This window comes from Papaver somniferum, chromosome 4 (genome assembly GCF_003573695.1).
Source record: "Papaver somniferum cultivar HN1 chromosome 4, ASM357369v1, whole genome shotgun sequence".
In the NCBI taxonomy this organism is placed as follows: domain Eukaryota; kingdom Viridiplantae; phylum Streptophyta; class Magnoliopsida; order Ranunculales; family Papaveraceae; genus Papaver; species Papaver somniferum.
This window is the reverse complement of record NC_039361.1, coordinates 7,590,532-7,616,516: the sequence shown is the minus strand read 5'-3', so window position 1 is coordinate 7,616,516 and position 25,985 is coordinate 7,590,532. Positions and strand designations below refer to the sequence as shown.

Genomic DNA, 25,985 nt, shown 5'->3' with positions numbered 1-25,985 from the left:
AAAGCAAGTAGGATACAAGTGGTCTGCAGTCTACACACATGCATGGTCGACCATACTATGATCATATGTATTTTGGTTGGTGTTTTCTTTTTCTTATATATATATTGTTTTGGAGATTTGAGAAACTTTATAATTACATTGATACAATGATAGTTCAGGAAATTTGGCTTCTGGTCTCCTTGTTTTCAACCATCTTTTGAAAGAAACCATGCAAGTACCAGCTTAATTTCTTAAACGGAGAACTACTGGTTCAGAATCCATTTTTGTTCCTCTGCTAACCTAGTTAGTAGTTCGGCTTCCGGAGAACGGCAGAAATCCGTGTATTAAGGTGAAATATGGAGCTAGTTAGCAATTCGGGGTACGGGTAGTAGTTCGGAACGACATACGTACGAGAATTATACGGATTCAGATAGGTCGGATTCGGTCAAAAATCCGGTCAATGGTTTGTTGTTCTGACAATAGTTCGGAACGGCATACGTACGTGCATATTCGTTTTATAAATGTGAGTTCGGCACTTAAAATTCGGCTTACATACATGATAAAATGAAAAATATTTTGACCTTATTAGGAGACTAATTTTATTTGAATTTGATTTATAAGATGGAAAAAACATTTTAGCGTGATTATTTAACAAGAAGTAAACAAATTAATCGCATTAATGTATTATAAAACGAGTTTATGATAAAATGATAAGTATTATGATTTATTAGAGCTAATTTTATTTCAATATGATTATAAGATGGAAAAAAACTTTAGCGTGATTATTTAACAAGAAGTAAACAATTTAATCGCATTAATGTATTATAAAACGAATTTATAGACTATTAACAAAAATAAACACATAAAACACTGGTTAAACAACTACCGATAGAAAATTTTAACTGCACAACTGTATTTAAATATAAAGTATATACAAAATCAAACAAAAACCAATCAACAGAACTCTGGTCAAAGAGCTAGTTACCTATGGGAGTTCTAGTTCGGAAATATTATTCAAATACGGTCAATTCAGATACGTTTCGAATCACCGTGAGGTCCATATAATCCGGGAACTAAGTTCGGAGTTCAGATTGTTCGGAAGTATCATTCGGATTCGGCCAATTCGAATACGTTCGCGAATCATTCGGGAATGATTCGCACAATTACTAACTAGGATATGGAGCCGCACTAATTTGTGATTAATTTGTATTTAATGCGCGCCTCTAGCCACCTCTGCTGGTCAAGATTTTTGAAAATTTTAATGAGCGGGAGAGAACTTTACCAGTAGTTTAGGGATTTATTGCCGTTAATGGACTTGCCATATACCATAGAGAATGTTCATCGAACCTATACGAATACGAGTCTATAAGTACCGTATTGCTTTTCTTATTCTTTCAACAATAAACCTGCTTAGTTTTCCATCACAATTCATAAAAAGTAGAAACCAAAGAAAAAAGCGATGGCAAATCTTCCAGATGATATCAGGAGAAACATCCTATCTAGAGTACCCGTCAAAAATCTCATGCGATTCAAAACAGTTTGCAAACCTTGGTATAGTCTTATTCGTAGCCCTCTTTTAGGGAAACTACATTGCGCCAATGCTAGCAAAACAGGCACATCATCAAGTTTTATTATGTTTCGCTGCTGCTTCAAAAACAAAGGCAACGTAATTTATTCAATAGATTATAGGTCACTATCTTCAAAATTATTATCTTCAGCAACATGTAACCCTCTTGGAGATTCTAGTGAGATGGATTTTCCGCCAAGATCCGCAAATTGTCGCCAACTTTGGGGTTCTTATAGAAAAGAATTTGAAATAATTTTGGGTTCTTCCAAGGGTTTGATGTGCTTACGCTCAAAAAAACCTGGTTATGAGGATGCCATTTGTCTGTGGAACCCATGTACCAGAGAGTACAAGACGGTACCTGAGTCTCCACATAATTTTAGAAGCTCTAGCACCGGTGTGGATATCGGTTTGTATGGCCTGGGCTATGATGAGGAGAATGGCGATTTCAAAGTGGTGAGAGTTGCCCAAGTTGATTCACGTGCTGAATGTTTTGATTATTCTGTTGATGAGTCTGAAACTGAGGTCCTCGAGTTCGGAAGGTCATATTCTGTTTATCAGATCTACACATTAGGATCTAACTCTTGGAAAAAATGTCAAACAATGGCATACAAATTTCACGGTGAACTAAAATCTGGGGTGATGGTGAATGGAGCTCTTCACTGGTGGGCTATTAAACGACGTGACGGCTACGAAGCCATAATCTCTTTTGATTTCACGGATGAGATATTCAGGGAGGTTGCAATAATAGAAGGATCTATGAAGCATCCACCAGGTAGCTTCAAAGCATATGAAAATAACAATGTTGGAGTATTAGGAGGGTGCCTATGTGTACTGCACAAGACCTTAGATAAGGTTGACGTTTGGGTCATGCATGAGTACGGCATAAATGAGTCATGGATGAAACATTTCACCGTTACGGAAGAGTCTGTTTTGGAAACCACCAGCTTGAGGATAGTATGCGACTTTGCGAATAGCGCCGTTCTTTTCAAAACAGATGATTCCATGATTTATTATGACCCAAATCATGAAACACAACGTACTAGAAAACTCACGGTACCTGGTACAGACAATTTATACGGTGCCGGGATATGTGAGATCAGCCTGATGCCACTTTACTCTGGCACTTACTGTGAGAAAATCAAGACATATTTGAGGATCGGGTAAAGTATTCTATACCGTGCATTATCATTGTCCGAGCTTATGTACGTCGAACCTAATTTGGTGTTATTTTTATCTAATAAATTTAAATGTAATCGACATTTGTTGCCTTGATATGTTTTTTATTTGAATGTTTAATTTTTCTTTTTTGTAGCGCTTTATATGTTTAAATGGCCAGAACATTGGTAAAAGGTATCTTGTAACTGATGCCACATATGTATAATCACTTTGATGACAATCCTTCAACTTCATATTCCTTTTTATTTGTCATTGTTCATTTTTGTTCAGTACTTGTCTAAGTCATTTCATACGTTTAACTAATCTCTCTCTAATTAACAGCAAATAATGTTTGCTTGTTTGGTTATCAAAACTTATTTTAAATTCTTTGGGAAGAAAATTAAACCAATGACAACAAATAAGTAATTATTTTTCACAAAATCATAAAAACCGATTTGATTTGGGATGGAATTAAATTTGATTTTAATTACAATTCTGCTTTAGCGCATGCCATGGTACTACGAAGATAATGTTCGTAGCTGATGACAATGATGATTACGTTTCTTTTTTTTTAATGCATGAAAACCTATAATTTATGTCCTTTTTGTTGGTTTTTTCCTTTTAGGATTAGAAAATATTTGGAGTACTTTTAATTTGCAGTTTTAGAAACATTCCCTTCTTTTTCAAAAACAAAAATAAATAAAGGTACAAGATGTTAATTTCAGGTCACAAGATAGATTTTGGATCACAAGGTAGTCATTTGATCTTTGTAAGAGACAACAATGTTACCCTTACCTTTGAGGTTAAGAATTCAGACACTGTTGAGAGCCTTAAGTCTAAGGTTGAAAGCAGGTTTGGAATTCCGGAATACATGCAACGTTTGATATTTTCTGGTATACAGTTGGAAGACGGAAAAACACTAGCCGACTACAATATAATATAAGGGAGGATTGTACAGTTCAGCATGTCATTCGAGCTCATGCAATTCGAGCAATGTCCCGTAAGCCCTGTCCAGGCAGCACTTCTAAGAACATATCCGCATCTAGGGTAAGAATCTATCAGGGCTAGCTTCTCAATCTTTGTTATCTACTTTCATGTACTTATTTTGCTTTTGCTTGATTCGTATATATATAAGCAGCTAGTAGTAGATGATATATTATATTCATTAGTAAATCCGTATTTTCTTGTTTGTAGATACCTTATGTGCTTCTATGTGCGTGCATCCTTTGATTGTATGTTGTTGATCACGTACGATTTGTTCCATTCAATTCAATATACATGCAGATGTCGATCTTTGTAAAAACCCTATCTGGCAAGAACGTTTCCTTTGAGGTCGAGAGTTCAGACACTGTTGACAGCCTAAAGTCTAAGGTTCAAGACAGTGAAGGAATGCTTCCAGAAAATCAAATTTTAATTTATGCTGGTAAACAGTTGAAGGATGAAAAAACTCTATCCGACTGTAATATTACCAAGGAGTGTACAGTTCGTCTTCTCGGTGGTCGTCACTCCTGCAAAATCTGTCCCACCTGCACTGCTCCTGAGAAGAATATATCTGCATCTAGGGTAAGAAGCTAGGGTTCCCTTCTCAATCTTATTATCTGCTTTCATATACTACTTTTTTGTGTTTGGTTGATTCATATATGTGCAGGCAGCGGTATGGAGTTGACTAACTAATCAAAATATTTTTTTCTATGTATACTTATCTGTGTGCATGTGTATGAAGAAGTTTATCCTTTGGTTGTATATATTGTTGATTCGTATAGAGATATATATAAGCAGCTACTAGGAGATGATATGTTATAATATTTAGTAAATCCGTCTATGTGGGCGCATGTGTATGAACATGTTTATCCTTTGATTGTATGTTGTTGATCAATGTTTATTTCATTCAGTTCCATATATATACAGATGCAGATCTTTGTAAAAACCCTGACTGGCAAGACCATTACCATCGACGTAGAGAGATCACACACTGTTGAGAGCCTAAAGTCTAAGATTCAAACAGTGAAGGAATGCTGCCAGAAAATCAACGTTTAATTTATTCATGTCAACAGTTGAAAGATGGAAAAACTCTAGCCGACTATAATATTACTAGGGAGTCTACACTTCATCTTACAGGCCGTCTACTCTCCTGCAAGGTTTGTCCGACCCACACTACCCCTGAGAAGAAGATATCCGCATCTAGGGTAAGGAGTTGATTATATTAATCAAATATTTTTTTTCTATATATACTTATCTGTGTGCATGTGTATGAAAAAGTTTATCCTTTCTATATAGTATTGATCACAATTTGCTCAATTCAATTCAATATACATGCGCAGATGAAGATCTTCATAAATAACTTGTCTGACAAGAATATCGCTTTTGAGGTTGAGAGTTCAGATACTGTTAAGAGCCTTAAGGCTAAGGTTCAGAGGAGGGAAGGAATTCCAGCAGCCCAACAACGTTTGTTTTTTGCTCGTTCTCAGTTAAAGGAAGATGGAAAAACTCTAGGTGATTATAAAATTAAGAATGAGAGTGTTGGTTATCTTCTCCATCATCTCACCTGCGGATGCAAGTCCTGTTTGGGTATTCCCGAGGAGATATCCGCGGCTATAATTCGAAAACAAAACTGTAGATACAATAAATTGGAATCTAATGGTTGTTATCGAAGCTAAGGGTCGTATTCAGTCATGGGAAAAGAGTAGGTGCATCCATGAGTGAAAGATTCAAGTTTGGAGGTGACTTCCATCTCCAACCGGTTTCGTCTACTCGGGCTCTATTCTTCATTGAGAACACTAAAGAAAGAGAATATTTGATTCAACAAGAACCATGGTTTTTGGAGTACATTCATCTCCAATTTGTCCCATGGTCATCAAACATGAACCTACTCTCCGCAGCTGACATTGTGGAGATTTCAGCAAAGTGGGTTTTAGTTTAAGGAGTTCCTTTTTCTCTTTGGAATTCAGAGATGTTTGAAACAATAGGAGCACAATGTGGAGGTCTTCTGGAGGTTTCACACTTCACAAAATTTGGGTTAAACTTATCTGCCATTAAATTAAGGGTCAAAGGACCTCTATTAAGTGATGCTTTTACAATTCAGGTTAATCACAAGCCTATGCCGTTCACTGTTTCCGTGTCAGTAGCAGCTGATCAGTCAGAAAAAATGGAAAGTACGACGGGAAGATTTCGAATTTCATCTAAGAAATCGTGTTTGCGTCAACGAACGGTAAAACCCCAAGAGGTAGAGGACATTAACCCGAAAAAGAAAATGAAGATTTAATAAGACCTTGCTAGAAATAGCAGTGGACGAAAAGGATCACGTCATGGATAAAAGCAAGTAGGATACAAGTGGTCTGCAGTCTACACACATGCATGGTCGACCATACTATGATCATATGTATTTTGGTTGGTGTTTTCTTTTTCTTATATATATATTGTTTTGGAGATTTGAGAAACTTTATAATTACATTGATACAATGATAGTTCAGGAAATTTGGCTTCTGGTCTCCTTTTCTTGTTTTCAACCATCTTTTGAAAGAAACCATGCAAGTACCAGCTTAATTTCTTAAACGGAGAACTACTGGTTCAGAATCCATTTTTGTTCCTCTGCTAACCTAGTTAGTAGTTCGGCTTCCGGAGAACGGCAGAAATCCGTGTATTAAGGTGAAATATGGAGCCTAGTTAGCAATTCGGGGTACGGGTAGTAGTTCGGAACGACATACGTACGAGAATTATACGGATTCAGATAGGTCGGATTCGGTCAAAAATCCGGTCAATGGTTTGTTGTTCTGACAATAGTTCGGAACGGCATACGTACGTGCATATTCGTTTTATAAATGTGAGTTCGGCACTTAAAATTCGGCTTACATACATGATAAAATGAAAAATATTTTGACCTTATTAGGAGACTAATTTTATTTGAATTTGATTTATAAGATGGAAAAAACATTTTAGCGTGATTATTTAACAAGAAGTAAACAAATTAATCGCATTAATGTATTATAAAACGAGTTTATGATAAAATGATAAGTATTATGATCTTATTAGAAGACTAATTTTATTTCAATATGATTTATAAGATGGAAAAAAACATTTTAGCGTGATTATTTAACAAGAAGTAAACAATTTAATCGCATTAATGTATTATAAAACGAATTTATAGACTATTAACAAAAATAAACACATAAAACACTGGTTAAACAACTACCGATAGAAAATTTTAACTGCACAACTGTATTTAAATATAAAGTATATACAAAATCAAACAAAAACCAATCAACAGAACTCTGGTCAAAGAGCTAGTTACCTATGGGAGTTCTAGTTCGGAAATATTATTCAAATACGGTCAATTCAGATACGTTTCGAATCACCGTGAGGTCCATATAATCCGGGAACTAAGTTCGGAGTTCAGATTGTTCGGAAGTATCATTCGGATTCGGCCAATTCGAATACGTTCGCGAATCATTCGGGAATGATTCGCACAATTACTAACTAGGATATGGAGCCGCACTAATTTGTGATTAATTTGTATTTAATGCGCGCCTCTAGCCACCTCTGCTGGTCAAGATTTTTGAAAATTTTAATGAGCGGGAGAGAACTTTACCAGTAGTTTAGGGATTTATTGCCGTTAATGGACTTGCCATATACCATAGAGAATGTTCATCGAACCTATACGAATACGAGTCTATAAGTACCGTATTGCTTTTCTTATTCTTTCAACAATAAACCTGCTTAGTTTTCCATCACAATTCATAAAAAGTAGAAACCAAAGAAAAAAGCGATGGCAAATCTTCCAGATGATATCAGGAGAAACATCCTATCTAGAGTACCCGTCAAAAATCTCATGCGATTCAAAACAGTTTGCAAACCTTGGTATAGTCTTATTCGTAGCCCTCTTTTAGGGAAACTACATTGCGCCAATGCTAGCAAAACAGGCACATCATCAAGTTTTATTATGTTTCGCTGCTGCTTCAAAAACAAAGGCAACGTAATTTATTCAATAGATTATAGGTCACTATCTTCAAAATTATTATCTTCAGCAACATGTAACCCTCTTGGAGATTCTAGTGAGATGGATTTTCCGCCAAGATCCGCAAATTGTCGCCAACTTTGGGGTTCTTATAGAAAAGAATTTGAAATAATTTTGGGTTCTTCCAAGGGTTTGATGTGCTTACGCTCAAAAAAACCTGGTTATGAGGATGCCATTTGTCTGTGGAACCCATGTACCAGAGAGTACAAGACGGTACCTGAGTCTCCACATAATTTTAGAAGCTCTAGCACCGGTGTGGATATCGGTTTGTATGGCCTGGGCTATGATGAGGAGAATGGCGATTTCAAAGTGGTGAGAGTTGCCCAAGTTGATTCACGTGCTGAATGTTTTGATTATTCTGTTGATGAGTCTGAAACTGAGGTCCTCGAGTTCGGAAGGTCATATTCTGTTTATCAGATCTACACATTAGGATCTAACTCTTGGAAAAAATGTCAAACAATGGCATACAAATTTCACGGTGAACTAAAATCTGGGGTGATGGTGAATGGAGCTCTTCACTGGTGGGCTATTAAACGACGTGACGGCTACGAAGCCATAATCTCTTTTGATTTCACGGATGAGATATTCAGGGAGGTTGCAATAATAGAAGGATCTATGAAGCATCCACCAGGTAGCTTCAAAGCATATGAAAATAACAATGTTGGAGTATTAGGAGGGTGCCTATGTGTACTGCACAAGACCTTAGATAAGGTTGACGTTTGGGTCATGCATGAGTACGGCATAAATGAGTCATGGATGAAACATTTCACCGTTACGGAAGAGTCTGTTTTGGAAACCACCAGCTTGAGGATAGTATGCGACTTTGCGAATAGCGCCGTTCTTTTCAAAACAGATGATTCCATGATTTATTATGACCCAAATCATGAAACACAACGTACTAGAAAACTCACGGTACCTGGTACAGACAATTTATACGGTGCCGGGATATGTGAGATCAGCCTGATGCCACTTTACTCTGGCACTTACTGTGAGAAAATCAAGACATATTTGAGGATCGGGTAAAGTATTCTATACCGTGCATTATCATTGTCCGAGCTTATGTACGTCGAACCTAATTTGGTGTTATTTTTATCTAATAAATTTAAATGTAATCGACATTTGTTGCCTTGATATGTTTTTTATTTGAATGTTTAATTTTTCTTTTTTGTAGCGCTTTATATGTTTAAATGGCCAGAACATTGGTAAAAGGTATCTTGTAACTGATGCCACATATGTATAATCACTTTGATGACAATCCTTCAACTTCATATTCCTTTTTATTTGTCATTGTTCATTTTTGTTCAGTACTTGTCTAAGTCATTTCATACGTTTAACTAATCTCTCTCTAATTAACAGCAAATAATGTTTGCTTGTTTGGTTATCAAAACTTATTTTAAATTCTTTGGGAAGAAAATTAAACCAATGACAACAAATAAGTAATTATTTTTCACAAAATCATAAAAACCGATTTGATTTGGGATGGAATTAAATTTGATTTTAATTACAATTCTGCTTTAGCGCATGCCATGGTACTACGAAGATAATGTTCGTAGCTGATGACAATGATGATTACGTTTCTTTTTTTTTAATGCATGAAAACCTATAATTTATGTCCTTTTTGTTGGTTTTTTCCTTTTAGGATTAGAAAATATTTGGAGTACTTTTAATTTGCAGTTTTAGAAACATTCCCTTCTTTTTCAAAAACAAAAATAAATAAAGGTACAAGATGTTAATTTCAGGTCACAAGATAGATTTTGGATCACAAGGTAGTCATTTGATATTAGTAAGTGGTATCAGAGCCCTAGGTTGGATAGAAGATTTGAAGAGAGAGGTTTTGGATTTTCCAGTAGCAATTTTTTTTTGAAGACGAAGGATTTGGTTTCATCAAGTACGTGAGAATTTGATGTTACATCTTCCAAAGATGCAGAGTTTGATGTTATCAAGTATGTGTAGGATTTGATTTCACAAGTTTCGAAAACAAAGCAAAGTAAAACGTACTTCTGAAGGAATGGGATTATATCAGGTGATCTTCATTAGATTTGGTCAAGATGGATGATCTTGATATTTGTGGTGCTCTACATTGGAGATTTTACATTGATACTTATTGGAACATAAACCCTATGCATGGCTTCAAGTAAGTTTATTTACTCTCTATACTTCGTACCATATTCTAGTGAACTGTTTGAAAGACCTGCATGGATTGGTTTTCTATTAATCGATGTTTGCTTGAATAGACACAAGAAGGCAAGAGTATTGTAGTTGGGATACAAATACTAGTTTGTGTGTTGTGGAAGTAAAGATGGAACATAAGCATGTCAAAGTCTCATTATTGTTCCAGACCAACGGAAACAATAATTTGGTTATCAATCGTCATCAGTTGGATTATATTATTGTTTATCTTTAACCTGAAGTTGAATAAGTTGAAGATGAATTCATACTCATTCTGCCTTAGTTGTTTGTTGCAATAAGGATTTGGGAAAATCTCGCAGTAGATTTTTTTTTGGAAGTATTGATCGTTGGCCAAGGTTTGATATGTTCCAGAATTGAAGATTTTGTCCTGGAAATGCTCTGTCCAAAAATAACGATCGAAATCTCTCGGAAAATCTAATTAGTAAATGCACATTACTAATTCTGGAATTTCCTACAAAATGAAATTAATAACCTTAATTAAAAGATTCTTAACTTACTTATTTTTTGATCCTGGGATTCTCTTCCCTTAGCCGTTATGTAATATCCTTGAACAATTAAAGAAATAAACATTCATAACACGTGTTCAAAGTTTGTCGACATCTTTACTTTGTAAGTTCTCTTTCACACTTACAACCTTGAAACTGATTTTCCACACTTCCAAACAAGTTCAGAATTGGTTCATCTGACTTTCAAGAACTATGTGATTGGCCAAACCAACATTCAATCACAATCATGGGTTTAACGGTTCTACCAAAACAAGTTTCGGTTCTACCTCCATGTGAGTATTGTGCTTAGTCACACTAGCTTTCAAAAAATTCGGTTGACTAAGTACTAGGATCCGTTCCCCACATATATATGGTATCCAACTTATATGTGCTGCAGATGTCCATAGGATCGGTTCCCCTTTGCCTAAAAACGTGTTGCACATGTCCATAGGATCGGTTCCCCTTTCTGCTATAAACCTTGTTGCACCCCATACAAGGATTGGTTCCCCTTGATGTACTGCACCCCTTACTAAGACCGGTTCCCATTTCCCAAAAGTTGTGAGACATACAAACCCGATCATACCACAAGTGAGTACTTAAGATCGGTTTTACTAATAAAGTTATACCAATACATGAGTCAGGCCTTTGTGAATAGTTCTGCCAAGAACACAACAAGTTGTGAGCGGTTATACTCTACCACACATATTGGTTGTTCATAAGATATTCAATGAATAACAAAACCAATAACACCTGGCAATTTCCTTTTCGGTCCACAAACAAGTTTATGAACTTACTTCCTTAGAACACATGTAAACATTGTTCCCTAGGATGAAATACTCACCTCATACCCATACATAATAAGAATAGCATTCAAATGATTATGGCGATGTCTTATCTACAAGGTTTAATGCTTAAGCAATAAACCTCGTATTGTATTCCTTAATACTATGTCTTTCTAGAGTTCAAACATGCTTCACAGTTATGTTTTCAATATGCACGACTTGAAAGATACGTTAGGGAATGAAACAGTTCAAGTCAAATATCACTAACCTCAAGTAGAAGGATGATTGTTGTCGTTGTAGCTCCTTGCTTCTTCACATCTTCAAGACTTCGCAATACTTGTAATGTCTCATATCCTAATACTTTCAAGATAACTTATACGAAGGTGACTCTAGTACAGCGACTCTTAACATGAGTTTTGATTCACTAAAATATGACAACCAAACTTGACATACCAACGCTTGGTGGGTTCAACCGAGCCATGCTCTAACAATACCCAACTTGTTTGTCACTACAACTTGTTCATATTCTCAAAAGAAACATGGCAATGTTTCACCTTTATCCATAGTAAGATGTCTGCAAAATAAACTAACTTGTTTGCAAAATAAAAGACTACTAAGAGATTAAACAAGCCTGATGCATTTAGTTTTCATCATTGTCCCACTGCTCAGGTGTGCCAAACCAGTCCATCAACCTCCTACTTCCCCTTCCAGATGTTGATGAAAATATACCACCACCTCTTGTCACCAGGCCACCTCCTCCGCCACCCACTCTGCCACCCCCTCTGCCAGTATTGAATACCTATAGCATTGAGTAAAAAGACAAGCAACAAGAAACTACAAGGTATATATAAAGGATGACAAGCGACAAGAAATTGAGCCTGGATGTTACCTGAGCTAGTGTTGGTTCTCTACGTAGTGTTGGTAGCTCAACTTGTAATATACCAACACCAAGAATCTCGCCATTTCTTCTATGCACAAGCCTGCCCCTTGCATTGGATCTAGATCCCTTCCTCTAGGTTTACCACCTATTGCATTGGTAGTAGCAAGTCCTCTTCCGAAGGCAACAATTGTAGTTGCTTGAACTTGAACAACAGGTTCAGCTGGTACAGTAGCAGCTCCTCTTCCACCTCTGCTACCCCTACCTCCTCTTCCTCTTTTTGCAGGACCTTGTTCTACTGGTGCAGTTGAAGTTGATGCAGTGGCAACTGAAGATGGTTCAACAGTAGTTGATGTTGGAGCTGATGTTGCTGCACCACCTCTCCTCTTTCTGGTACCACCATCTCTAGTCATTGGTCCATTCCTTAGAGCTGATGTTGTAGTTGAAGTTCATGCAGTGGCTGGTGGAGGTGGAGGTGGACTTAATGCTGGATTGGGCCTCACATGAGGACCTGTGAAGGTGGATGGAGCTGCAAAAACAATCCCATCACAAGGCATTTTGATCATAAGGCCAACTCAAAGTTACTCAGACTATACACAATCAATATCCACACATATATTACCTTGACGTTGGTCCTCAGCAGCAGCCCCTTTACAAGTTACCCTATTATGACCTTACACATAACATTTCCCGCACATATATTTCCTATTATTGTCACCCTCATCTCTGTCCCTTCTTCTTTGACTTCTAGGTCTACCTGGTGGCCTAAAGCATTTAGGAGGTTCACCTCCCTAGGATTCTATATACAAAAGAATAAACATGTATTATTGTTTAAGATTGTTACCAAATGAACAACAACATTGTTTAAGATTGTTACCACTGCCCATAAAGCTTTGCCCAATAGAGGTTCAATAAAAGGAGCATATATTTTTCTGTAGGTGTCAACAAACATGTATTCATGGACATACCTGCAAACATAAATGAAGTTGAGAGTTAAATGTATTCAAACAGTTGAGAGTTAAATGCAAAACAACTTAATTCAGTGATTTAAGTAATTCAGTATGGAGTAATTCAGTTGTCACTTACTTGTCATGGTTCTTTGTCCTGTGATACAAACTTGCACATATACCATGTACACATGATATTACACATACTTGCCACGCATTGCAGGTGCAAGTGTGCTCCTCCAGGTTCACCACCCACGATATGTCCTTCTTTGTATCAGAGACCGACCAAAGATGCACAGTTGATGGTTGTTTACTGAACTCGTGGCTGAAGTACAAATACTTCTTTATGGTATTTGTCACTCTAGGGACCACACCACCATCAGGCATTTTCTTACCCACTTGTTCTCTATCAAAAAAGATTCGCATCATAAGAAAATGAAATTTTTGAACCAACTTAAATACAAGCATCTTCCTAAAATCCAGAATCTATGAGTTGAAAGCTTTACAGAAGTTAGACGTAACATGCTCACACTTTAATGACCTATCAAAATAACATCTTTCCCATGTCTCTACTGGTTCTCTGTCAAACCACTCTGGTGCAGAAGGCTTTGCCTCTTTAAGTCTGTCCATCCAAATTTTATGACCTACTTCATAGAATGACCTTGCTGCTCTCCATACAATAAACTCTAGGTTCTTACCAGGATGTGATTTCTTAAAATTCTAGTGAAGATGTCTAAAACAATACCTATGACTGTGATTCACATCAATAAAATTTCTTGAAACACCTTCAATCAACCCCTTTTTTCTATCACTAATGAAAGTCAGAGCCATTGGATGATGCTTTAACTCTTCAGCCATTATACTCAGAAAATCTATCCAACTTTCTTTACACTCTGACTGACAAATGTATATCGCAATAGGAAATAAATCATTATTGCCATCAAGAGATGTGATTTCCAACAATGTACCACCATATTTACCATTTAGATGACATCCATCTAGTCCTAGTATTGGTCTATTTTTCGCAAACTCATCTAAAGACACCCTATATGCGATACATAATGACACAAATCCTCCGGTTACAAGGTCTGTTTTAAATTTAACTATGTTCCTGCTATTCTCTCCCTTGATTTGATCACATAAAACAGGAAGTAAAGAATAACCTTCTTCATAACTACCCATAATTTTCTCATTAAACAGGTGGAAAGCATGCCATGCAGTAAAATAAGAAATATCAACTTTATGATTTTTCTTCACCTCAGTTATAAAGTCCCTGGGTTTGTAGTTAGGATGGGCCTTGTAGCATTCCAACATCACCTTGGCTACCCATCTTGTATTGGCTAATGGATGATTCAGCCCCATGTATAGACTCACATGTGTGAATGAAATGACCTGAAATTTCAAACACCAGAAAGTCAATCTCAAAAGTAGGACCATCTCCACAAGTCAGTAAAGGATACTCATGAAGTTCAAAAACTACAAGTAATATGAAATATATAGAATCCACTACAATTCCACTAGAGACAGAACAAGATAACATGAAATGTAGTTGTATGTCAAGCTTATAAATATAAAAGAGAATCGAATTCGAGTTACTAACCTGATTTGCATTCAAATGTTTTCCCATCGGGTAGTCTAGAACAATAAATCTTCCATTCACAAGTTTCATCCTTGTATCTATATGATTGACACTTTTCCTTATTTTTCTTTTGTACCATACAATAATTGATGTCAAGTGCTAGATCCTTCAAATAATCCCTGCAATGTTGTTTGCTCTACCGTTGCTGCCCAACAAATAGCTCCACAAACTCTTGCTTTTCAGATAACTTGAAGTCGCAATCAATCTTCTGTGCATTTTCAACGAACTCCTTGAATTCAAGGGTTGAATTTAAGGTTTGTTGAATCTTACCAGTAAGCTCAATCTCTTCATCATCATTTATCTCTGATTCATGTAAGAGTTTTACATCTTCACTATCATAGTCTTCATCAGGTATATCTTGTTCCTCTATATTGACAGTCTTATTAGTACTGTATATACTAGCAAATAGTTCATCATCATCAACCTGTGAGAAAACTTCATCACTCTGCAATGGGTCTACAACACCAGATGCTTGACTTCCTGTGGAGATTGGCTCAACTTGACAGCTGCCTTGCTTTGAAGTTTTACTCGGGTACAAAATAGGAAGGAAGTCCAAGTCCTCTTCTAGTCTATAGTCAAGCATTTTTTCCAAATTAGGATGCTCAGCTCTTTTATATTTTCCAACAAGATATCCACTTCTAGTGGGATAATATCTCAACAAGTCAACCATGGTACCTGCATTTTTAATACACACTATACTTGCATTAGTTACTCAACAACACACAATAATCACAACCATAATAATTGTTCAAAAAAAAAATAATCACAACCACAATACTATGAGTCAAGGTTTGAAAAACACTCGTTTTTTTCCAAAAAAACACCCGTTAAAACGATCACACCCATCTATCGTGGTCGTGAGGGTCCCCGAACCCCGTGCCTATATAATGCCGATAAATAGGAAATAACGGCAGTTTTTTAGGACCGTTTTTCCGTTTTCACACACGTTATAGCTGTTTTTCTAAAATTGAATTTTACGTTTTTCCATCTAAATAACATTTTAACGTAAGTTTTTTAGACCATTTTTCCCGTTTTCACGTCAGTTATAACCGCTTTTTAATAAAAAAGAATATAAAAATATTTTCTTACAATTCTTTATATTTTAAATTAAAGTTCAAAAAATTACACTAATATTTTAAAAATAAAATAATAATATATAGAAAACGTTATAACAACGTTATTAGACCCGTTATAACTGTTTTCACGCACGTTGTAATTGTTAGATAGGAATTTCAAACCATAATTCTTTTTCATTTTCTATTTAACCGTTATAACTCCCGTTATTTTAGAATAACGTATAAAAAACGCGTTTTTTACCTAAATAACGTGAATTTTGTCTGAAACGTGCTCACACCCGTCAAAACGCGTTATAACGGTCACGCTCAGTGGCCGTGACCTGAGTCGTGACCTGTTTTTCAAACCTTGCTATGAGTACAACAACACATAACCTTTTCTTTACAATTCACATGGATTATTGAAGGAAAAACAAAGACCACAATAAAACTCTTCCATCTGTGAATTAACTATTCTATATACCCTTTTTTTATTTAAACATCAATCGACAAAAGCAGAAAATAATCAAAAAGAAAATCTAAAGAAATATTGAACATACAAAAACCCTAAAAAAAAATTCATCAATTAAATTAGTATTCCTGTCATAAAATAAAATTGGTAGACAACGCAGACAAAACCCCCAAATCAATGGGTCTACAAAACCCCCGAAATAAAACTTTTTAACTTACCTCAAATTAGATTAACTAAACAACGAATCAGCTTCAGAATCTTGTACAACGACAATAATAAGACCAAACTCAACTCAACTCAAATCAGGTTTAAACACTAATTTATGTGATCGATTTTAGTAAATCACCATTTTTCGGACGAAAACCGTCTCAGTGTTGAGCCCATCCAGAAAACCCTAGAAAAATGGTAAGTTTTCATCTTCTCTTCGATTTTTAGTTAGGTCAAATTTTTTGTAATCTTGAACCGTCAATTCTAGGGCAGTTCTCCTCCACACACGTGTAAACGGTAGGTATAGTTAATAAAAAAATGGAAACGTTAGACTTAGTTGGTCTTTTCCTCTTTTAACCAGTTTCATAACTGTCAACACGGTCAACACGAGTCATAAGACCCAAACTCTAATTAAAATTTTCACAAGACCCAAACTCAAAGCTGGTCATAAAGTTGGGATCCAAAGTCTAAATATTCCTTTAAAATAACCTATGATAGGATAAAATTTTAGACCAACATCACTAAAACTGAAATAGGATAACATAGTCTAGGCCCGTGTCTTAATTTAATTTACGATAACTTTGAAATCGGAAATCGACCAGATTTAAATTTGTTTGTCCAAAATTCAATCTAGTGTTGGATTAACTCAACTTCTGTTTGTTTGACACTCAATCTAACAAGAAATTAACCTTGACTCAACTTATGCGAAAATGATTGTTGTAACGGGAGAAAATCCCGTAGCTTAACCTGTGTGAGGAGAGGTGGGTTCCACATCATGCCCATCCCTGATCTAATGCGAAAACTAATGATAGCTATCCTCTATAATGGAATTTTCGACCGTCTTTTTGTTGATAACTCAACCTGAGTTGTGATATCCTAGTTCCCAAACACGGCCTAAGAGGATATGTTATATTATCCCGTATCCCAGCTCCCAAACTGACCCCTGGTGGTGGAAAAGCTGAATAGAAAATTGCCTTAGTATGCCTATCCACCAGCGGCAACATTAAGTCAAAGGAAATTGGAGTGAACAACTACCTTTAGTGGAATTTGCATACAACAACAGTTACCGATCGAGCATTGGTTTGGAGGCTGTCCCAGGAGCCCAGTTGCGTCCGATTAAGCTGTTGGCTAATGACGTTCCAGATAGGCAGGTGGAGACACCTAAAGGCCAATTTATTTATTTTTTTGGTCTGCTTATTGCTTGGTATAATACAAGGCACACAACTCACTTTGAAGATTTTTTCTGATGAAATTGTTAAGTTGTTGTGCTGTTGCAGAGGTTAAAGACAATTGAAGGACCGGAAAAACATGCGTAACACAAGTATTACTAACAATACCACATGGGCATCAGCGGTTGCCGTTAAAAGAGATTGGATGAGAGTGAGATCGAAATGTTTCTGGACACAGAAGGAAACACCAAGCATAGGCAAAATTTTCTCACTTCCCAATTTATTACACAAAAGAAAATGCAAACTAATTGATATGTACTTACGTACATTCGATTGTGGTTTTCTTGCGATTGTTCTGGAAAAGCATAAATAACAACAAGGTTCTCAAAGTTATAGGGAACGGCAAGAACATAACCAAAATCATGAAGACTTACAATTTGGTGATACTAAGCTAGGAACGTAACTCTCTGCTGCAATCAATCTTTCAAGCTCTCTAGTTTTGTTTTCACCATTACAATTGATGCTCACTTTTCTACCTTGTTTGCTATTTGGGTCATATATAACTAAACACCCATCACCCTGCAATAATATTTCATAGCTGTTGAAACTCCTTATTAGCCTCAACGACCAGTTCGCTGTTACACTCGTTGTGTTAATGGAGAAATATTTGGTCCACGAATCGCTCACTCCATATTCATCCATTACCCATAGATCTGCCTGGACATTAAAAACATGAGCAAGTAAACAAAGACGCCCTTCCACCACCCCCAAACTGGCACTAAACTCATCATTATCCTCCTCCATAGATACTTTTTTGTGTCGGATGCAGACATTCGGCAATGGTTCCTCCATAAAACTTTCATCATCAATGTGGAATCTGACAATGACTTTAGAGTACCATATATTATCTGCAATCCAATGAAGAGCTCCATTAACAGGCACCCCTGGAGGCTGTTTTCCACGTTCAGACGGCCGGTAAGTTACGTTTTGGATGGTTTTCCATGAATTGGATTTTAATGTATAGATCTCACCTTCAGAGCAGGTTTTGTCATTGTTAATGTCAGCAACTCTAACCAATTTGTAATCGTCAGCTGTCGCTCCATAACCAAACCCAAATAAACCTACATCAGTGCTTAAAAATCCACTAGAAGGAATTTTCTTATGTTCATTGGTTGCAGGATTCCAAATAAAAAATAGTTCTTCTTTCGCACCACCAGCTAAAGTTTCTGCATGAGCAAAACTAGTTTGAACAAAAGAAACGCAAACCATACCATGGCAACAACACAATGAACCAATCGAATAATTTGGGTATACAAAAGAATCAGCCGTTCGGTTAAGAACCCTATCAAATTCACAAACAGTTGATGATGAAAGAGACAACCATAACCAAGATAACATTGACCTAACATCATACTCATAGCTTCCTTGTTTTTTCTGACAATCATAAAATATGATGCCCAAATTGTTTTTCTGTATGCCATAATTTAGATGTGTTCTAATGAAATAAGGACTAGAAATTAAGGCAGCAAAAGACTTACTGACACAGTTAAATCTTAAGAGAGGCTTCACTGGTAACCTCATCAAGATATCCATGAGTATGCTTTCGGGAAAAATTGTACCCATTGTTGCTGCGCTGTCTCCTTCTTTATTTTTATTTGTTTTGAATGATTTAGTCTGGGTTTTCATTGGATTTAAAGCTTTGCAGATTGAATATTAGGAAACAAATCAACAAGGTACGATGTCCTGGTAGTTAACTAAACCACCACAACTCAAAGAAAAGGCCGTCATCTTGGACGGGCATTTGGAAACCCAACTGAATGTGGTAACCCCCTTTACCAACCTTGGGGTGTATACAGTAAAAAGAACGTTAGGTTGTGAGTGGGTCTGGTTCAGGTCGGTTACGTAGGTGAACCAGAACCGAAACCAGTATACACAATGGTTTTGAGTCTGAGGTGTAAGAGAAATTCTCAAATTAATATCATCAAGGACGTGAACTATCACAAATACAATATAGAGAAATCCTAACTTTGAGACAGAAAGACGTGATAAGAGAGATTCACAAATACAAAATTTTATTTCTCTTACAAATATCATTGTGGAAAATTTATTGTCTCTCCAAAATTAGACTTGCCATATTGAACAATTCAATGAACCTATAGCCACGGCTCCAAATTTTTGAAATTTTAAATGGGCGGGAGAGAATCTTTACCTACTGTTATCTCAGATTCGTAATCGAAGAAAACAATACACTCATTAAATGCGTAAACAACCCATTTATGTTGTAAATAGTTGTGTTTTGCATGTTAGATTAAACAAGTTTGAATTTGGAACTTAAAAGACAGGTCTAATCATTAAGAGCTTCATGCTGCTTAATATGATCAGGTGGTTACTAAAGTAAATCAGTTCCAATGGTTGCTAATAGGCACATATGTTCCTGGACAGATATTTAAATCTAACATGCAAAACACAACTGTTTCGAAAATAATTTCTAACAGTTGAGACTCTCATCTCCAATGCCGGCCGGCACATACTCCTTGAGAAAACAAGTCATTTTAAGAAAACAATACAGTCATTAAATGTTTAAACAACCCATTTATATTTTAAATCATTACGAATCTGAGATGAGAGTAGATAAAGATTCTCTCCTGCCCATTCAAAATTTCAAAAATCTGAAGCGGTGGTTATAGGTTCAATAAATTGTTTAATATGGCAAGTCTAATTTTGGAGAGACAACCGATTTTCCACAATGGTAACTGTAAGAGAAAATAAATTTTTGCTTCCATAGTGGGATGTACCACTAACAGAATCAGTGTTAATTTCCCCCCATGAACCCTGTGCATTCACAGGTATCCATCATTCTTTTTCTTTATAGTCTGTTTCATTATCCTGTCTTTGTGAAATGTATAGAGAATCTGTTATTAGAAAGGAACATCGAGTTTTCTAATGTTTCAGCATTACATGCCTACAAGAATGTCAGGGAATGTAGTCAATTGTACTTCGTTATCTTCAAGATCATCATCATCGTCGATCTTCGTGATTCTATTGAGATGGATTACCTGTCAGTTCCTTCATATTATGTGGAACTTTTGGGATCCTATTATGGTATAGTGTACCTACGAACTAGTGAACCAGCTGATAAGGATTCCATTTGCCTTTGGAATCCCGTCAACCAGAAAATAAAAGAAGCTACCTGACTCACCAAACTCAACGAATCAATTTCAGATATAGATACCTTTAGTCGACCGGCTGAAATGGTTCAGTGAGTCAGTTAGCTTCTTGGTGAGTTATAATCACTAATAATTAAAAATGTCAACCAATGCCATATTATTTTCCTAGTGAATTAAAATCTGGGGTTATGGTGAATAGCCCTAAGTGAGCAGATCTTAAAAACAAAACATGATTTTTTTGTATAGACCTCAGCTTGATTTGGACTTAGTCTGAATGTGTAAACCTCCTCTGATCAATTTCATACCAGTATTTCAAACTATCAAAACATAAATCAATTTCAACGCCTCGTGCAATTCTGAAATCACTAAATGTAGCATCATATCCGGAGGCGGGCTCAATTATGATGATAAAATTAATGATTTCAAAGTCGCACGAGTCAGTGAAATTGATTCACGTTTTGATAGTGATATTAGTGATTGGTTTGAAATTGAGGAGGCTTATACATCCAAACAAAATTCTAGTCAAGCTGAGGTCTCTACAAGAAGATGATGTTCTGTTTTTGAGATCTACTCACTAAGTTCCAATTCGTGGAAAAAATGTCAACCAATGTCATACTATTTTCCTGGTGAACAAAAATATCGGGTGGTAGTGAATGGCACTCGTCATTGATGGGCTATTCATTGAACTGACCGTTGCAAACCACAATGTTTTTCGATTTTAGGGACGACATATTCAAAATGTTGCAATACTAGAATGTTAACCCTTGTTATATGGGGAAGTTTCCGGCACTAAATATGAAAACAATAATGTGGGAGGATTAAGTGGGTGCCTTATTTTACTTGCTAAAACTTTTGATAAAGTTGGCATATGAGCAATGCAGGATTACGGAGTAAAAGATTGATGGACGATCTTATCAAAATGTGAAACTTTATAAATGTGAAACGTATCTTACATGATTCTTTTACTCCATACTCCTGCATTACCTTGTTAGCCTTATGTAAAGTCTTATCAAGTAATAAATTAGGGACCCTCCATACTCCTACATTATAGTTTCTTATCCAGTGTCATAGACTTCCCCATGTAACAAGGGTTCTTCTAGTATTTCAATAGTTTGGTTAAGCTCGAAAGAAGAGTAGCAGTTTGAAAGTCCTATTCCCCTCAAAGAAGAGTAGCAGTTTGAAAGTCGTATTCCCCCCAAAGAAGAGTAGCAGTTTGAAAGTCGTATTCCCCTCAAAGCACTAGTTTCGGCAACAGACTCTTCTATATGAAACATTTCGTCCTTTATTCTATTGTCGAAACGTTTCACATTTAAGGGTAATTTGTGACTTTCAGAACGGTGTCATTCTTTTCAACACTGATAATTCCTTGGTTCAATAATAAGAGAGAGTACTCGTGCTTTGTGTTGTTGTAACGGTATGGTTTGCATTTTTCTTGTTAAAACTAGTCTTTGAGTAGAGATAGCAAAAAAAAGATAGAGAACTAGGAAAGGCAGAACGAATCTAATTTAGACTCAAATTATCAACTTAAATAAAATTAAAGATCTAACTGATGTAAGAATAGAAATAAGTGTTCTGCAAATCAAGTCACAGGAATTAACATAAGCAAAATCTTGAATATAGTACCTCGCGAAAACTTGCAAGCACACATCCGGTATTTCTACGTTCCGCCTCACTCATTCCAGCATTTGTGCTCACACATTATTCGCTGCTCCTACAAGCCTTCCATTGCCAAAACCATATCCATGTGTGCACGCAAAGCAAACCATTTCATGGTCTCAACTATGAATATACTATTTGCAGAAATTAATGGGTAGTAATAACAGCCTCAATTCATATGACATTGTTCATGAGGAAGCTATTGTATTCTTTGATACTGATATTGATATGTTTATAACTAAAATTAGGAGTATATGGATTACAGTATACCAAGAGATGCATACACCTGCATCTTAATAATTTCTTCACTTTTGAAAGATGTCTTCGAGGATATCCTTCAGAAGGCTCGACATAGTTGCATCTTCTTACTTGCTGAGCAGAAGGAGGCTAGGTTTTCAGAGTGATGTTGAACATGTTGCGATTAGGTTCTAGAGACCACATTTATAGAGGTAGTATTTCTATTAGAGTCTCTAACGGAAAGTAATGCTATAGTAAACGACTAAAATGCCAAGATGCACGGAGTGACGGATTGCATTCCGATGTAAACAAGAATTGACGTATAAATAACCATTTCAATTTGGGAGTAGGAAAATCTTTACGTGATTGTACAGATTCTTAATTAAAAAATCTTGAAAATTAAGTTGCTACACGCGGTTTAATTAATGATACATATGATGCATGTATCAACTGTAGTGGTGTAACATTATGTCCAAGATTCTATCACTCCATAATCCTGCATTCATTAATTTACTCGAACCTTAAACACAAATATTTTCAGAAAATACAAGATCTTCCAAATGTTGTTCTTCTTAGAAGCAGTGTTCCTGCATTTACAGCAGCTCAGCAGCTTATAAACGATTTGGAACAACATTTATGAATAAGTTTATATAAGATCTTCCAAATGTTCTTGTTCTTAGATGCAGTGTTCCTGCTTTTATAGCAAATTACAATCTTTTAAAACCTTGGAGTGCATGATACAGGACGTTCCTTTTTATTAACCAAACAATTTTCATATTCTTGCACTGAATCAGGTTTTACTAAAAATTGTTCTGCCGGCAAGGCCTAAGATCAAAAAAAAGGCGACACTTTCATTTGCTACATCAGGTCCCAGAACAAGGACAACATATGTACACTGGCAGTTACCCATTGTTTGCTTTGTTATGGCAATGCCAATCCTTTTTGGCAGGTATAGAAACTTGGGTCTGAATGTGCATTTTATTGAAGCATCTATTGAAAGAGATCGAGGTTTGAAGTTTGAATCTTGATTTGTGACACACGAAAGTGGTGCATGTAATCCATATAGAAATGGTGCATGTAGGCAATTAATTGTAAGATACTGCAGCGTGCGCAGAATAAATGTTAAAATATCTACATTATTCATTAGTAGCGTGCTTCATAAAAGGAGATAAGGTGTGCGAAAGAGAACAATTGCCATTATACAAGAAAACAAGTTCTGTAAACCCGTCCAAATGGACGGGCTAGTTCATTAACGGAATGAAACAAAAAAGTTAATTAACTGAATCAAAAGAAGATATGATTGATGTCAATTGCTAAAAGAGGATGAAAACTATACGTTACTCGTAAAATATTTCTTAATGTACATTGATGCCCAATTATAATAGATTGTTGGCTTGACTTACAAATCATATCTTAATGTTTTCTTAGATTGCTACGGAGCCTTTTGTTTCTCTCCGCCTTTCTAATAATAAGACTTCTGAAAAGTGTGAAATGAGACCATAATGGAAATGTAACACATAGACAATAATCAAAAGGAAGTAACTTGGTGTGCATGTCAGCTTTATAGCTTAAAGCACAACCCGCCAACAACCATCAAGAAGATTACGAAAACTACCGTCAGGCATGAGTTCACTTTCTTTGTTGGAAGAAATTAGATAAAATCAACAATCACTTTGGAAAATGGACGACCAATAGCTTCCACCACCAAGAAAGGGAAAGAAAGGAAAAGAAATAGGAAGAGATAATACGGTTTATGATCCAATTCTTACCACTTTTCAGAAGCTTCAAGAGCCGACGTTCTTAGTTCATTACAATTCGAACATACTCAGTCAGTCACCATTTTTGTCTCCCTTTACATTCTTAGCGTGCATTCAAATAAAATTTTACTTTTCCCATTCTTGAGACTCACGTCCGAAAACGTGATTTCCATAAAACGATTCCAACTTTTGACGTTGCACAAAAAAAAAAAACTGCATTAATGTTAACAAATAATCACAACATATGTGAGAGGATTTTCCTTGAGAAATAAAGTATTTATGTAATTAAGAGTTGTGTTTGCCGATGAAATCCAATCCATTGGTCGCGTCTTTTCTGATGAAAATCAAGCATAAAACGATTATTTTAACAAAACAAAGCAGAAGAACTTCTAAGATTTTAACAACATCTGTGAAACGATTTTCCTTGAGAAATAAAGTATTTCTGTAATTAAGAGTTGTGGCTGCTGATGAAATCCAATCCATTGGTCTCGTCTTTTCTGATGAAAATCAAGCATAAAACAATTATTTTAACAAAACAACGCAGAAGAACTTCTAAGATTTTTGTAAATTCGGTGGAGTAGAAAGGAGACCACCCCCCGCGATGCAAAAATAAACGTACAAAAGTCTGGAACCACTTCCAAGAATTTCAACTAATTCAAAGGGCCCTCCTTCGTTGACATCATCTCATGTTAATCTGTTACTGAACATATATTCCCACATTTCTCTCAGTTTCTCCTGTATAAGAAACTCAAATTAGTTCACCAAATAATGGAGACAGTTAGAACAAGGTTTTTGGTTTAATATATTCTACACCTGAACTATGGAGACTCATTCATTATTTATACTTGAAGATGTTACAGAGATAGAGTTTAACAACCGATAAAATAGCTAACAAAGAGTGGAACGAGTTACATGCATTCAACGAGACTTGGTAGCTAGTCTTGAGGAAGACTGAACTGAACTGAACTGATAGCTGACGCTTAGGAAGACTGAGCCATTTGCTTAACACCTCCCCTCAAGTTGTACGTGAGTTGACGAATGTGCAACTTGGCTCGCAAAAGATTAAACCTTGGCGCAGAAAGGCCCTTGGTGAAAATATCTGCCAACTGATCCTTTGAGCTGATGAACCTAACTAGCAACTGCTTGCTAGCAAATCTTTCACGGACAAAATGGTAATCAATCTCAATGTGTTTGGTACGGGCATGGAAAACTGGATTTGCTGCAAGATATGTTGCCCCTAGGTTGTCACACCAGAGCAATGGTGGTGCAATGTTGAAGCCAAGTTCCTGAAGCAAAGATTGGATCCAGATAACTTCTGAAGTGGCAATAGCCATGCCTCGATATTCTGCCTTTGTACTAGACTTAGAGACCGTTTTCTGCTTCCTTGCACTCCATGAGATAAGATTTCCACCAAAATAAATACAATAACCACTCGTCGAACGTCGATCATCTAGACTGCCAGCCCAGTCTGCATCAGAATACGCATGGAGAGAGTAATCACGAGAACCACCAAGATAAAGGCCATAGTCTATGGTGGTTTTCAAATATCTAAGAATCCGTTTGAAAATATCCCAATGCTCAATATACGGGTCATGCATATACTGACACACCTTGTTGACAGCAACAGAAATGTCAG

At 36.2% G+C, this 25,985-nt stretch overlaps 3 protein-coding genes and 1 pseudogene across 3 annotated transcripts; 2 read left to right on the top strand and 2 right to left on the bottom strand.

The window, feature by feature from the left end:
• LOC113271927 overlaps positions 1 to 5,963 on the top strand; it is a 170,324-nt pseudogene extending 164,361 nt beyond the window's left edge.
• Positions 5,964 to 7,463: 1,500 nt separating this feature from the next.
• LOC113271926 (F-box/kelch-repeat protein At3g06240-like) lies at positions 7,464 to 8,735 on the top strand. Its single transcript, XM_026521850.1, has one exon. It carries the CDS (start codon positions 7,464 to 7,466, stop codon positions 8,733 to 8,735), a length of 1,272 nt encoding a protein of 423 aa, XP_026377635.1.
• A 3,074-nt stretch (positions 8,736 to 11,809) lies between these two features.
• On the bottom strand, positions 11,810 to 12,459 carry LOC113271925. The gene is made up of 2 exons (XM_026521849.1): positions 12,112 to 12,459; positions 11,810 to 11,968 (listed from the first exon to the last, which is right to left on the bottom strand). The coding sequence occupies exons 1-2, from the start codon at positions 12,457 to 12,459 to the stop codon at positions 11,810 to 11,812; spliced, it is 507 nt and encodes a 168-aa protein (XP_026377634.1).
• Positions 12,460 to 12,495: 36 nt separating this feature from the next.
• Positions 12,496 to 14,662, bottom strand: LOC113271924. The gene is made up of 7 exons (XM_026521848.1): positions 14,594 to 14,662; positions 13,739 to 14,385; positions 13,535 to 13,615; positions 13,133 to 13,399; positions 12,891 to 13,014; positions 12,725 to 12,845; positions 12,496 to 12,575 (listed from the first exon to the last, which is right to left on the bottom strand). Exons 1-7 carry the CDS (start codon positions 14,660 to 14,662, stop codon positions 12,496 to 12,498), a joined length of 1,389 nt encoding a protein of 462 aa, XP_026377633.1.
• Positions 14,663 to 25,985: the final 11,323 nt, after the last annotated feature.

Bases quoted from the DNA above. Each gene is read 5' to 3' on its own strand.
- LOC113271924 (XM_026521848.1), bottom strand. From the start codon at position 14,662: ATGAAACTTGTGAATGGAAGATTTATTGTTCTAGACTACCCGATGGGA. The intron at 14,386-14,593 runs GTTAGTAACTCG...TTGAAATTTCAG, and splicing joins AACATTTGAATGCAAATCAG to GTCATTTCATTCACACATGT. The intron at 12,576-12,724 runs GTAAGGTCATAA...TTGTTTTTGCAG, and splicing joins ATGTGCGGGAAATGTTATGT to CTCCATCCACCTTCACAGGT.
- LOC113271925 (XM_026521849.1), bottom strand. From the start codon at position 12,459: ATGACTAGAGATGGTGGTACCAGAAAGAGGAGAGGTGGTGCAGCAACA. The intron at 11,969-12,111 runs GTATATTACAAG...TCAATGCTATAG, and splicing joins TGGCGAGATTCTTGGTGTTG to GTATTCAATACTGGCAGAGG.
- LOC113271926 (XM_026521850.1), top strand. From the start codon at position 7,464: ATGGCAAATCTTCCAGATGATATCAGGAGAAACATCCTATCTAGAGTA.